The 15,308-nt window shown below is 42.3% G+C and overlaps 2 protein-coding genes across 2 annotated transcripts in view; both read right to left on the bottom strand.

Annotated features, from left to right (window-relative positions):
* Positions 1–2,709, bottom strand: part of LOC139207169 (amyloid beta precursor protein binding family B member 2) — a 37,442-nt gene extending 34,733 nt beyond the window's left edge. The window contains exon 1 of the mRNA XM_070836813.1: positions 2,546–2,709. The gene's annotated coding sequence lies outside the window, so the exon portion shown is untranslated. The remainder of the gene's footprint in view (positions 1–2,545) is intronic.
* A 469-nt stretch (positions 2,710–3,178) lies between these two features.
* dele1 (DAP3 binding cell death enhancer 1) lies at positions 3,179–11,643 on the bottom strand. The gene is made up of 12 exons (XM_070836367.1): positions 11,504–11,643; positions 10,150–10,267; positions 9,631–9,733; positions 8,781–8,925; positions 8,379–8,591; positions 8,211–8,293; positions 7,999–8,089; positions 7,689–7,831; positions 7,419–7,577; positions 4,950–5,042; positions 4,310–4,469; positions 3,179–4,141 (listed from the first exon to the last, which is right to left on the bottom strand). Exons 1-12 carry the CDS (start codon positions 11,532–11,534, stop codon positions 3,888–3,890), a joined length of 1,593 nt encoding a protein of 530 aa, XP_070692468.1. The 5' UTR covers positions 11,535–11,643; the 3' UTR covers positions 3,179–3,887.
* Between the last annotated feature and the right edge of the window lie 3,665 nt (positions 11,644–15,308).

The raw sequence follows: 15,308 nt of genomic DNA on the forward strand, positions 1-15,308 counted from the left end.
GGTTGCAAGCTTCTTTAACGCCTACTTGTCTCTAAGGCCTGCTAATGATTGGTCACTGGGTTAGTATATTTCTAAAAGCTTTGTTTCCCTGCTCATATGTTGCACTAAACTACAATACTAATAATATTTCTGGCTTCACTACTCTGTGGGAGTCTCTAACATCACCACAGAGAGGTGACATCATCAAGTTGAGACGTTCATGACCGTGCAACTCATAAGCATTTCTGTGATGTTACAACTGCACATAAAGCAGATAAAGCCTCTTGCTCGTTGCTCTCTCTCTGGCTGCAGCTCAGCCCATGTCAGAGGCTTTTATTGATACACCATGATGCAGATTCTTTTCTAGCCTCACACCCTTTTTACACATAAGGTGTCACTGTTGAAGTGTTAAAAACACTGCATCAAAGTCAGGAAGCTGGATGCATTTGCATGATATTGGGTGTGAGTCAGACCCTTGATGTATTCATCCAGGACTGATATTCAAAGCCGGGGCTGAGCAGTAGGCCAGTCTGTGGGGAGGAGAAGTGGCAGCCAGCTCCTGCTAACTAGCTAGCTGTGACTCTTTTATCTCTGGGTGGATCAGTCCTCTGATGCTGAATACAAACAGTTGGATACCAACAGACAGTGGCAGAAAATCATTACGATCTTAAGACAAGACACATGTATGGGTTACATCACTGACGCTTCTGTTTTTGAATGATTTCATTTGGTCGCCACCCTGTGGAAAGCTGGTACACAACTGAGCATAGACACAGGTAGAAAAGCAGGACCAGGCACGCAAACATAATGTATAAACATCCTGTCACCCAATCATGAACACACGCACACCTCAAACAATGCTGCAGTCATCATCAGCGCCTCTTCTCAGAAACATGGAAAATACAAGCGCAGCAGATTTTAAAACCCGACAAGATCTTGGGAAAAGACAGAGGCAGGATTTTGGAGAGAGCAGAATCCCTGGCCTGTGCACTTTGTCCATGTGGGGCCCCTATCCGCTCCCCTCTCCCTGGGTGGCTGTCGTGTTGTCCCTCTGTCACTGAGCCAGACATCCACAACAACCTGTTTGTGCTGAATCTGCGCTCACACTCCAGGCCTGTGACTCACACACAAACACAGTGTCAACAGGTAACTCCAATTTTATCTGTCAGCTCAAATCAGTTTTCTGAATTTTTGCGCTTCTAAAACCCTCTCAAAATAAGATGATGTCAAAACTGCATAGATTGCCGAGCTAAGAGCATGAAAAACTGGAGATGCAAGACATCCGCCAGACAGCTTCAAATTGTGCCTTGAGCCACTGAAGCTTAAAATTACAGCGAATATGTTGCATGACTCAAAGGACGAATTACATTGTGACAAAACCCCCAAAAGCTTACAAGGAGTGATAAGCAAACAGCATTTCAACTCCCCATTCCCCACAAACTGGATCACCTAGACAGAGATAGCAGCCTATGCTTTCTTTTTCCCTCGACAATGCAGCCAGATCTCCATTAGTTAAACAAAGTGGGGCGAAGAGAGGACATGAGGGGAGAGGGGGAGGAGAAAAGATGGTTAATAGAGGGAGAAAGCGAAGAGAATGACACAGCAGTTTGCAGGACAGAGGGTCACAGTCAACACACAAAGGTACTTAAACTGTTTGTCCTCAATAAATCTGTTGTTGACCAGTCCTGTGACCAGCTGGTCAGCAGGAGCAGCAACAAACTGTACACTAATAAAAAAATAATCATGCCCCATTAATCTTTTTGCTTTCCTGTTGCTGTTCTTTCTTGTGTGTTGCTCGCATTACGGTCAGATTCACAGTAAATATGATGGAAAATTATATATGCCACGTCCTCTCCTCCAGATTCACTTGCATGATAAAAAAAAGGATGGATAAAAATAAAACTTGCTGACAGACAAAATACAGTGTCCCTTCTCTATATCTGGAGCAAGGTGTCAAAACAGGATCCTTATCTGCTCTCGTTGTTTATACTGTCTGCTCTCCTTCTATAGGCCACAGATGTACAGACAAGAGCGTTTTCACCTGAAGGTCACCCTACAGAGAAAGATCAGATTCCCACCACTTCACATCAATAGTATGTTTTAGGGACTTATCGTCAGATCATTTCTGGGTATTGACAGAGATGCTGGCCTGTCAGAGGAAACCATCGTTTATCAACTTACTCCCTGTGATGGCAGGCCCCTCTCCTCAACTCTGAACTGCACCGTCTGCTTTACGAATGAAATGCAACAGATGAAAGCACAAGCCGGGGAGAAAATGAACTTGAAAAAGTCGATGATGTCATGGGTGGAGTAATCTAGCCCCCCGTTTCTTGCTTCCACCTTAATAAACTCTCTCGGCGATTGATCAGAAAAGGCGTCAGGTCAGATTAAATCTATCATATCGCCGAGGATGCATAGGTGGAGTTGCCAATATTGCGGAAGCAAAGCTGTCGATATGTGAGACGCAGTAAATCTTCAGCATCCAGCTCCTCTCTCTCCACCACCAACACCACCGCACTGGGAGGGGAGCGCATCCCATCGAGAGCATCTATTTACATCCACTCACCGCTTCGGTCAGCCTCCGGGCTTCTGCGCCTCCGCTCCCACGACGACGCACACGCAAAGTGATGAGCAGGGCCGAGGTCGACAGCCGCTTTTAAGTGCCAGTCCGCCCGTAGCTGCAGCCGGCCGCCCGTATCGGATCGCATCACATCATCTGCCCTCCCAGCCCGGCTCGGTGCTCGCTGGCGGCCAAGCTGCGCCTCCTGTCTGCGCCAGAGAGATCCCGGAGCGTCGCGGCGCTGTGGAGCCCTCGCCCAGCCGGCCAATCAGAGCCGCGGACGCAGGACGCTCCCAGCGAGGAGGAGACGCAACCATAATAAATCTACCGGTGTTATTTTGCAACTCAGGTAATGAAATCACACATCATCGCAGTCTTACGTCATGCAGTTGTCTGAGGAAATATGAATGGTTTACTGGGCCACACCGGCACGATCCCATCTGCCCACAGGCAGATTTAGTGCTCCTCAGATAAATCCTGTACGAGCATCGACTCTACGTGGTCCTCAAACTAATGAGAACATCCGTAAAGTTCTTGTGATAGAGAGAGAATATACATCCCAGCGTACTTTAGTACTGCTTCAATAAAATGAGTTATTGTGAATACAAATGACATTACTCTCTGTTCCTTGAAATCCTGTATTGCACATCAGTGAAATTTAGTGGTAATTGCAAAGCAACTAGACAGCCACAAAAGAGATTTTTTAAAATACTTATTTTATGTAACGTGCGTATAGCAGTAGAACATCCTCCTCACAGTGCATCATAATTCACTTTGGCGTGTGTGTGGTTAACAGGTTGGACTATGACAAAACATTAAGTATTTTCCCTTTTTCCTCCAGTGATAGACAGCACCGAGCCACCTCACATATTTAGAAAGTGTATAACTGAAGGTGAAAACATGAACACTAATGTAAAGCACTTGTCAGTCTCAGAGGTGTGAGCCCAGGTAACATGGTTAAAAGAACCTCTTTTTCGTGTCATTAATCCCACATTAGTAGGCAGAGAAACCAGTAACCACCTGAGATTCTCCACCCACCCAAAGGCACCTACATCACATTTTCTTACCCACAGGAGAACTTGTACTACATAAAACAATCTACTATTAAAACAAATAGGAAAGCTTCCATATCTTATTTCACACATATTATTGTAAGACCTTGTATCAAACAACTCTTTCAAACTTATAAAAATCCTCAACATAACATCTCTATGCTCAAATATGTTACCAAGTATGAAAAATGTCATTTAGACACCCCTATATGTACACACCTAACACGCTTTGACCTCTCTCCCCATTCACACTATGAAATACATTCCTCAGTTTGGCCTGTGCTGGCTCATCATAACTATCCTATCCCTACAGTCCACTGGCAGGTTCCTCCCTCACTGCTGTGGGGATAGAGGTGAAGAGGCGTGGAGGATGGCGCTGGGGGAACACACAGGCTCCCTGTGCTCCAGGAGTGAGTCATGAGGGGAAAGGAGACAGGGTGACTGCTGGAGGGAGGGAATTGACTGGCCAGAGAGGAGAGTGGCTGCTGGAGCTGAGGGTCGGCTACAGAGAAACACGGAGCTGAGCGGATGGAGCGCAACGCCACATCTTCTGTTGAAGAGGAGAGGGAGACGGGAGAGAAATCATTCTCACAGATATTATCGCTGCTGTCTTGGCTCATTAAACGCTTATCACATGCAGTGTCATCACTAACAAATCAGCACAAAATGCAATGACTAATACAAATGTGAATCTTTCCAGCAGAGTATGTGTGCTTACCCTTTCTGTCTGTGTCATTAGAAGGCCTCAGTAAGCACTTAGCCGGCTTGTTGCCTGCTCGAGCTGCTCGCTTGTAGTATTCAATCGCTGTCCTCAGATTCTGCTGCACCCCAAAGCCGCTCTCAAAACACTGACCCAGGAACAGCAGGGCGGTGGCATCCTGTGCACGTGTAGAAGAAAAAAAACGGGATTTTGGCAGATTTAGTCTTCATGAGCAATCACGAGAATTTGACAAGGTGGCATTATGGCAGAGACAGGAAGGCAACTTAATGTTACACACTATAAACCAACGCCTGGGACGTAAACAGACTTAGTAGGATGGGCAGAGGACTGAAGATGTCACTATAAAAGCAGTGACACAAGCTGTGTGAGACTCAACACTGGGGCATTCAGCAAGACTGTAGCTCTGAAGTGATTTATAGTAAGTGATGCTTCAACACAACTGGAGCAGAAAGTTGGAAAAACATGTGAGTAGGGGTGTTTTACTAAGATGCCGTGAATATCAAAAAAGCAGGGGATGCTGGGGATACTCTGTTTCCTGAGGCAGAATGACTGAGATGGTACACAGGGAGGGAGTGGGGGGGGGTTCAGTGATAAAGCCATAGATTAAACCAGAAGAAGCATCTAGAAGGGCACTCACTCCTCTCTCTGCTGCCATCTTCAGGCACTGGACAGACCTGCTCCCGTCTCTCACCGGCTCCTGGGAGTAGACTGAGGCAAGGCAGACCTGAGCCTAAAGAGGGAGAGAAATGGAGCGTTGGTTCACCTCTGCAGGGATACACCAATATCAAGAGATACACACACCCACAGAGAGCTAGTACTGTCAATAGCAATAAGGCTGTTGGTTATTAAAGTGGAGTCCCAGTCTAATTTGAGTCTACAGTGTTTTTTCCTCCTCCTTTTTCCTTTAAATTATTAATGTTTCATTTTATTGTCATTTCTGACACTTTGCACTAACATGCACAACAATCAAATCAAAACTATTGGGTTAATTCCAACTAAAGCTACACAGCTGAAACTATTACTTGGTTATTTGATTGATGGAAAAATAACTGTCAAATAATCTGGTAGTCAATTCAGCCGTTTTTCAAGCAAAAATACCAAACAATCTTTAGTTTCACCTTCTGTTTTGTGACGATTTTCTGCTTTTCTTTGAATTATCTTTAGATTTTTCTACTGTTGGTCGGACTAAACAAGACAAGACAGGAAGAGGCGGCTTAGTTTAACTCTCTGGTTCTCTGATTGATTGGTACACTTAATACTTTATAATTATTGTTATCCGATTTTATTATTCTTATTCTTCCTCGACGCGTTTCAACTGCCTACCGCTTTGAGCTACAGACACCGTTCAAAAACCAAACCAAAACCAAACTGTCCAGCTCGGCGGTCTCTAGGGTGCTATGACTTTTCACACATCTACCTGTTAAATGTTCTTCAACTTCCTCCACTAAAAAAGCTTATAACTTCCTCATACTTTCAGCTAGAAACTCTCTCTATTACAATTTTAATCAAGTCACGAGATGATGGGTGACGTCACCGCTCTAGCGCGGACAGGATTGGATTTTTCCGCCTCAAACTTTAGCGTTTCACTGTCTCAAGGCCGAACTGCTTCACCCACAGTCACAATTTATGCACCAAAATGTAGATAAACATGACTAGTTTAAGACCATGTAAGCATTTCAGCTGCTGGACCCGCGATTTTTGGCGCCACAGCCCCAAAGCACCAGGACACGACTTCAACTCAACCCTCATTGACTCTAATGTTATTTCAGCTCTGAAATCTGTGACCAAACCCACAAAGTTTGGAATTTTAAAACTGTGAAATCAAGGTCATTTTTCAACTTTATCCAAACAGATAACACATTTTCGTGTTCAGCAGAGTCTTCTGCTGCTCATGGTGGTGTTGGTTCAGCTCTATATTTTCTATGATCTATCTACTTTTTGGACAAAAATCACAGCTTTAGTTTTATTCCCTCCTTTTTCTCATTTTACATGAGTGTGTATGTGGTGACGTCATCGGCGCTTTCTTCAGTACTGATACAAACGGGTCAAGACAGAAGCAGCAGCTTATTAAACACCTGTGAGCCACCAGGTGGCAGCACAGCTGCCATTCAGCATGTAAAGCAGCAGCGCCGGCGTGGCGGCACTACAGCAGCAACGAGACAGCACACTGCAATTTCTTCAGGAATTGCAATTTCTCTAGTATATAATAGTCATACCAAAAATGCAAAGGTGTTACCAATAACACCAACAATGGCTGTCCCAGTAAGCCATGACTGTGTGACAGTGAGCCGACATGCACAATGTCAGCAGCTATACTGAATTCGGCCAACATTTATTGGTGTGAATGCACAACATATGTTCTTCTGTTCCAAAAAGTTTATATATTATTCTTATTCTTCCGCCGCATTTTTTGCCGTGATTCAGCCCCCAAACCGCTCAAGGTAGAAACTTCATTCCAATGGAGGACGTGCAGCTCAATCGGGAATTCTCGCGGTAAAAGTGTCTCCTCACTGTGTGCTCAGTTTTTAAACAGATAAACACAAACTGTGTGTGTTTTAGACTGTTAAGTAATTACTGACGTGTTAACTGATATGGAGATCACACATTCAGAACATAGAGCTGTGTAGATACTTTATCACTCTAATAAAAGTAAAACCTGCATTTTCAGAGGTGTGTCATCGCAATGAAAACAGCACCATCAGTAAGGGAGCAGGAGAGGAGCAGCAGCATATTACTGACGTTTGAGCCACCAGGTAGCAGCAGAGCTGCATGAAAGGAGCTGCGCAATATTAGAGCAGCATCTCAGCGTGACAGTGGCGGAGCGGCAGCAGCAGACAGCATTCACTCCGCAATTTCTCCAGAAAATGCACTTTCTAGTTATCATTTATTATCTTTTTCCTACCATGACATGTCAAAATAACTTCTGTGAAAAAGATTTGTATAAAGATTTAAAATTGTTTAAGCAAAATATTTAAGCTCTTAAATGGAAAAGATGATGTGTGGTATCAAATCTCACAACATGAGAGCACTTGATTGTACTTGCACAATAAAAGATATTCAATGAGAATATTAATATACGTTTATAATACTTTGTCATGATTTTTACCTTGGTGAGTCCAGCTGCAGCCGCCTGTTCCAGCAAACTGATGGCTGTGTTCAGCTCCTCTAAACTTTGGTGCCCCCTGCTGGTCAGGAGCAGCTTTGCATAGCGGTACTGAGCCTGCCTGTGACCCCCAACTGCTGCCTGCCAGTAGTAATACATCGCCTTGAAAAGAAAAGGCATGAGAATCAGTACTGGTTTTTGATACAGGAGAAAGGTAAGTATGATGATTTTCAGAGTGAGGAAACAAATGATGTGTGCTGTCTGGATCCTCACCTTCTCTCTGTCCTTGCAGACTCCTCTGCCTGTCTCGTAGCACACACCTGTGTTAAACTGGGCCTTACTGTAACCCTGCTGAGCAGCAGCTAGGAAACATGTAAAAGCTTCATCGTAGTTCTCACTCTTGGCGCTTTCTAGACCTGAGAGAGAGGTGCAGATATTAGCTATGAACAAAGGAAAACAAACATGGTTCTTTTTGCCAAAAAATTGAATACAAAAAACAGGGAGAACACATGACATTATTGTCTTATGTAGGAATTAACGTGTGAAAGTTATCTTGGGTGTAACAGTGTCAATAAATCATTACCAATGATGTTAAGGATAACAGGAACACTGCTGTCTCCCACTTGTTTGAGGTTTAGAGCTGCTCCTGCCAGTCTCTCCTCAGACAACACGTCCTGAAAAAAAGGTTAAAAAATAATCTAGATCAGATGAGAGGTCAGTCACTGCAAGGGTAGGGAAAGCATCCACTGCTTTCTTTAAAATAAACATTACAAGCTAAAGGAGGTAGACTCTCACCTTGTCATTGGCATCTTTTGCCTCTGCGTTGTCTTGGTTGGCATCATTCTGCAGAGGACAGGATGCTGACAGAAGTGATTCCTCTGTGAGTCAGGAGAGAAATATGTATTATTTTCACACTAGGTTAACAAATTGTTGATCAATCTTTCAACTATGACTAGCACAGACCACAGAACACCCCGGGTATAGGAGAATCCTGGTTCAGGAGTGCACTCTGTTGGTCAGCATCCAGATGGTCCCGCTCACTGCTGCTGTGAAGACTGGTGTCACCTGAGCTGCTGCTGCTGCTCTGAGCTGAAGACAGATCCTGGTTCTGTGTCTCTGGCACCCCCTGCAGACACAAGACGCTTCTTCCTTTGGGCAGGACATCACGTGTGGACACTGGGGAACCAAACAGATGCAATAAAACAAAGTCAGGATTCGGATCACGAGATTAAAAGGAAAAAGGCAGACAAAGGTAAATGTCTGTTGTCTGAAACTATCTTGGACATGGATTTCATCAGCTGATATGATAAAGGTGAACCATCAGCGGGCCTATTGCTTTGATACAAAAATACCATGGGGACTCACAGATTTCCAGCAGGATGCGGTAGCCACATTTGTGCAGGGTGGAGGGTGTTGTCAGTGCTCCAGGGATCGGACTCGGCTCAGTGCACGAAGACAGCTGGGAGTGGATCCTCCTGCAGATCTGCATGAACAGAATGGCTGCGGCACCCTGTGAGGAAACATGAAACATCAGCTCCACTGTCTTCACTGTCATGGGATGTGCACTCCTACAGTTCCTCCTCCTACAGACAGTTGGCTCTCTGTGACACACCACTGGCCACCTCTGCTATATACTATAAAATTAAAGCAGTTAGCAAGTGAGACCACCAAGTGAAAGCAATTAATCATCTTATTGCAGACTAAGAATTGTTTGGGTGAACACACACATGTGAGCAACTGTGAACCACATCATGCTGTGTGCACAATCTCATATTTTGGCAAAAGGCCAGATGTGTCACTCTGCCTGATTTACATTTGTTCAAAGGCTGCATTTACTTTTATATTTTGTAACATACTAGCAAATAACTACTACTAACAAATAACTGATACATTTAAGTAAAGAAACACATTTAGATTTGAGAGTAACAATAAATGGATAACTGGAGAGAAAAGTAGCACAACAAAGATTACAGGCTGGTCTTGAATGATTATTACAAGGGTTTGTGATCCTGATTTGCTCTAAATTGTACTAATACTATCACATAGTTCATAGCGAGCCAGGATATCATACAATATTTAATATTTAATAAAAGTTAAAACACTGCTGACATCTTTGTCATTGTGATGAAATGGTAACATCTAAAAAGTCATACTGGACATACGAGTAACCATGTTTGGTCTTTTATATTTGAAAATGAATTGACAAAAGACATACCCATCCCACAGCATCCAGGGCTGTGTAGTGTGGGAGCTCAGCGTGGCCAAACTGAAAGGTCCTCTGTTTCTTCCTCCTCTCTCCATCCTCCTCTTTCTTAGAGCTGAGAGAAAAAACAGCACAAACAAAATATAACAATTGTATATCTGTTTCTATTTCCAATCTATTATATTAAGACATCACAGAAACACCCTGCATACGGCAGATGGGATTATTTCTGTTCCCTCAACTAACCCTGCTCATGCTTACAGCAGATGCTGCTCGATGATGCAACCAGCTGAAAGGGAGGCAGCCAATGTGCTACGAGCAGAGAGAAGGTTCAAAGAGGGGTAAAAGGAACTAAAAAGGTGTTCTTTTCAGCTGATAATGCGGTGGTTTGAGGGCAAAGACCTTGTGACATCAAAGTGCGGTGCACAGAGTTTTTCTTTTCCATGTACTCCTTCCTTCTTTCTAGGGTTTTGTCATCAGACCTGGACAAATCGTGACATGAAAAAGAGAGGATGGAGATGTGAAAACTACCTGGTGTCAGAAGAGTGTCGAGAGGTGGAGAGGACGGTTGAGCTGCTGATGACCTCGTCCTCCACATGGTGGTTTTGGGGCAGTCGCAGAGGGGCGCTGCCATAGTATCGATGCAGAACTGAGAAGTGGTGGGCAGGCAAAAACAGCAGAAATTAGACATTTATGGCTAGTATTCGAATTTCAAGGGGAGATAGGAAATTGAGCCTCAGAACAAACAATTTCCTAGTAAATTCCCAGGAAATTTCCTAGAAAGAAGAATATATAATATAATATGACACCAAGCACAGGCAAAAAGAGACTAAAATCTTACACAGATATTTCATCTTAGTAACTTTTATAGTTTTTAAAGGGATGTTGTGTGATTTAAACCCAAATAAATAGTAATTCATTATTTGTTTAGTATTTGAAACTCCATTTATGTTGAATTGCATGCTTGACTGTAAATAAAGTTTTGTATGTGTGGCTGACCTGCTGTGCACTGACAAAAAGACTCTGCACATAAGACACCAGTAGTAATTTAATTAATTCACAGGAAGCGAACACTGTCTCACTTTCAAATTATTTCCTTTTCAGGAACCTTTCTATGAATTAACAACAAGTAACCAGCCAATTTCCAGTAATGCGCTGCGTCACTTTTGTAGCATCAAAAACCTAAAATATCATCTAATTCACAGTAATGAATGGGCAGTTTTTTCCTTCTAGGTATCAACATCAATAATAATAGTCATGATGCAGAATGTCCTTTTACAGAATATTATTATTATAACATATGCTATTACAATATTGTATTAGTACATTCATGTGTTCATCATTTTAATGCCAGAGCTGGTCAAGGTACAGCTTTAAAAAAAAAAATATTAATAGTGCCTTCTGAATTTCACCAAGCCATCCATAAAGTCTTACCTTGGCTTTATCCATAATAACACATCATCCTTTATTTGTTAACAACAACTGCAACTAGTAAGATAAGTAAATACTTAGTAAAGGAGCATAATGAGTAGAGAAATAATGAGTAGAGTAGCAGAAAATGGAAATACTCAAGCAAACTACAAATACCTCAGAACTTTATTTAAGTACAAATTACAGTAAAGGTTCCTCGTAACTTTCCATCACTGTCAGTAACAAGAGCTTCGACCAAAATAACCCAGCTGACGGTGTCACTTACACACACAGAGGGACAAGAGATAAAATAGATAATGATTTTTGCACGAGTGGACTTCAGTGGTTAATAAACTCAACGGACTTTCTTCATTTTTTTAAAACAGCGCTACTGGTTTAATAATTCATCAGCGTGAAGAACAACATGGCTCCACTTAAAAAGGTTAAAAAAAAGGGAGGAAGACTTTTCTCTCACCTCTTCCAACAAAGCCTTTGACTCTCCACATGGCCCTTCCTCTACAGCAGCTTCACCGGAGCAGAAGCCTCCCAAAAGACATGTTCAGAGTCGTCTGGACCCATGGACAGCACCAGCTCTCACCCACAAGTGGTAAATAAAACCTGTCACGAGATGTACCGGAAGACACCAGACCGGAAGTGTCTCAGGTGACGCAACAGAGGAAGTTTGAGAAGGTGGTTTGCGGCCTTGCGGCGCCACCATACGGCAGGATGAGGAATGACACGCAGCCAGACAGCAGGCCATGTCTGAGGGAAGAGGTGTAGGTGTGATTTCAGTTAAATAAATAAAATAACAAACAAATAACAATGGTTTAATGTTGAAAAAAAAAACACGTTATTTTTCTCATGCAGACATGGCTGCTACAGCTGTTTTCAGCCTCTGTCTGAACGCTCTGTTTTCTCTGCGTGCTTTTGTTTCACCCTCGACATCTTTGTGTTAGAGGGAGCATTTAGAGATGAAGCAGCAGAAGTTGAGGCAGGACAGTCTTCTCTCAGAGTCTGAGGGAACACACATTTGTCTTGAAAAGACTTTAAAAAGTGCATTTTGCATAATATGGGACCTTTGCATCACACAATTGAAATCCAACATACAGTGTGTTAACAGACATGACTTTGTGCATAAATTTACATCTTGCTATGTTTGTTCATATCTTTTTATGATGTTAATATTTGTATTTATCTGAGCGTGTGTATGTATTTATTTGCATAAATGCATCCTAAATATCTCCTTCGACACCATAAGTAGGCTATTTAAATTCATGTTAGGTCAGTGTGTTATGTTGTGAGATGCTGTGTGCATACATATTGGATCTTTCTGGTTTATTAGTGGGGCAGCACTTGCCTCACAGAAGGTCTTTATGTGTGGAGTTTGCATGTGCTTCTCGTGTTAGTGTGGGTTTTCTCCAGGTTCTCCGGCTTCCTCTCACAGTCCAAAGACATGCAGGTTAGATTAATCTGTGACTCTAAATTGCTCGTGTGTGTGAGTGTGAACGTTATGTATCACTATGTGCCGGCCCTGTGATTGACTAGCGACCAGTCCAGGGTGTACCTCGCCTCTCGTCCAAGCTGGGTCAGTCCCATCTTGGGCCAAATAAATGAATAAATGAACGAATGAATGAATGAATAAATGAATAAATAAATAGATAAATATCCCCATGATAATTTTAGTTTTGGCAGTGTGGAGAGGAATTAATTAGAAATTGGATTGTCTTTGTGCTAAGAGGATGATAATTTAGTGACAAATGTGCAGTTTGTGTTCTCTTAACAATAAGCAAAATGTTCACTTACCTCTCTGAGTGTATAACTTTGTGCTCCTGCTGCAGCCTTTACTGAAGCCTTTTTCACAGGAGAAATTTTGGTTTGTAGCACACTAATAAATAAACAATGCTTCTGATAACATTAACGATAGCTCTGCATCAGGACAACATCGGGACCACAAAACTGAAGCAGCTAAATGGAATCGAGCCATCGAGGCCTATGACTCAGGGGTTTATTCAAACATTACATCACATTCATGGAACAAAATGCATGCCTGAAAACATATCCATTAGTATTGTACAAATTACAGAAAATCTAATTCAGCAGTTACTTGAAATAAAGATGAAAAATTACATTGCAACAATAATGTGAAGAATGGGCTGTTATCTTTGCAGTATTACTTCACAAAAACTAGTAAATGCAAGACTACAAACTCACCAAGTGAGTCTTAGTTCTACACCACAACACTACTCTGGTTTTAAATACTGGCTCACATGTATAAATTAAAGGCACAGGCTGCATTACTATATTTTTTTAAAAAGCCATTTCAAAACCAGTGCTCAATGGTTGCAATTTGATAGTTTCACATTGTAACAACGCTAACATATAAAAGCAGGAAGGAATTTGTATTGAGTACCTTAACTCCTAAAATCAATAAATTGTAGAGATTCAACTCGCAGACGAAAGCCATATTTTATTTGTAAATGAGGTCTCTGCATACACATTAATAAAGCATAGAGAGCACCAGGATTTAAGACAGCATCCAATCAAAAATTAACCAATGTTTTGCCAGTAATTCCTACACTGCTTGCCTCGTTAGCATTACTCTCTCATACACAATTTCTCTGAGGACACATGAATGTTTGTTACATCTAGTTAAGGTATCGCATGATCAGGCTCTTCAGCTCATTAGTTCATCGGCCACTCTGCAGGGTGGTTTGGCTTTTCTTTCCTCTGCTCATGGGTCAAGCAGTGACGCACAGCCAGGCTCTTACTGGAAACACACGCTCTTCCAGTCAGACTGGGACTAACGGGGGGCTGTTGGGAGGAGATCTGTGGTAAACTTGGAATAATTAACTCCTTGACCCGTTTCCATGGTGACACAGTCATCATGCCTTTCACTTACCATCCTCCCCGAGCAAATAAATCTTGCCTGCAGTAGTTTGTAATGTTAGCAAGATCTCTGCGCTGCCAAATAATGTTTGCTGATTCGCCTGGGGCCAAATTTGTCTGGGTGATATGGAAAACACAGAGAGGAGCTGGAAACAGAGTCCCTCTGGACCTGACTAATTGAGCAGTTTGTTTTCACCCCTGTTTCAGTCTGTACTCTAGTTCTCAAATTTGACAAAAATTAAAGCAGAGAGGGAACTGAGCAATTTTTGAAATCTCATTTGCTCTTTTTTGGAACTTTTAAACCAAGAAATGGTTTAAAAGAAACTTGTCACTGGAGTTTATGACTTATTGGCTGCCTGCTTCTTCACAAACAAATGGGTTTCTGGCAGTGAGTGCAAACATGGAGCTGAAAATTACTGAGGACAATAATGGAAAGTAACAATTTAGAGGTATTCAGTATTTTCATTGGATGGTACAGTTGCACTGAAAATAATTCAACACCCAATGCAAATTAGGTGTATTGGCATAATTGACAAACTTTCAGCTGTGTTCAATGAACAACTCAGACAAAAACAATGGAAATATCTCAACACAACTAAACAGGTTGTTTCTCCAAATTTAACACAAAATGTCACTTTTAATGACTACTGCAGTCTCAAAATTATTCCACCCCCTGAATAGAATCACTCATAAGAGCTCTCATTTGCTAATCAGGTGTTGTCTCAAGAACATCTGATGCAACTAATCAAAGGCCTCAGCACATCAGGTGTGCTAGAGAGAGAACACATCAAATATCTGGACTGACAAGAGGTTTAGTCAAAGTGACATTTGGTTGCATGTTAGAAATATGGGTAAGAAATATGAGTCATGAGAATTGTCCAAAAAGTTAAGAGAGGAGATCAAGAATACAAAAAGACAGCAAAGGCACTGGATATTCCAACAGATGCTGTTGGAAGCATAGTTTGCAAGTTAGTTAATTCACAACAGCGTTATCTCAAGACGCTTTACATAAAGAGCAGGTCTAGACCAAACTCTTTAATTAGAGAGAGACCCAACGATTCATGAGAGACAACACAAACAGCAACTAACGTACTAGCAGTGACTATAGCACTAACAATAGGAGTGTGACTAAAAGATTAGCAGTATGATATTATTGAAAAACATGACGAGTGGCCGACGATCCACAGCAGTGATTCATGAACCACAGAACCACATCAGCAGGACCAGGACCAGGATCCACAGGAACCTGAGAGATGAGAAAGCACAGAAAGGCTCCGGGGAAGATAGCAAGTTAGAGGCAGACATTTGGCTGACATGAGACATAATGATGGAGAGGAAGAGGAGGATAGAGAATAGAGGAGCTCAGTGCACCATAGGAGTCCCCCAGCAGTCTA

The sequence above is a fragment of the Pempheris klunzingeri genome, chromosome 9, assembly GCF_042242105.1.
Source record: "Pempheris klunzingeri isolate RE-2024b chromosome 9, fPemKlu1.hap1, whole genome shotgun sequence".
Lineage (NCBI taxonomy): Eukaryota > Metazoa > Chordata > Actinopteri > Acropomatiformes > Pempheridae > Pempheris > Pempheris klunzingeri.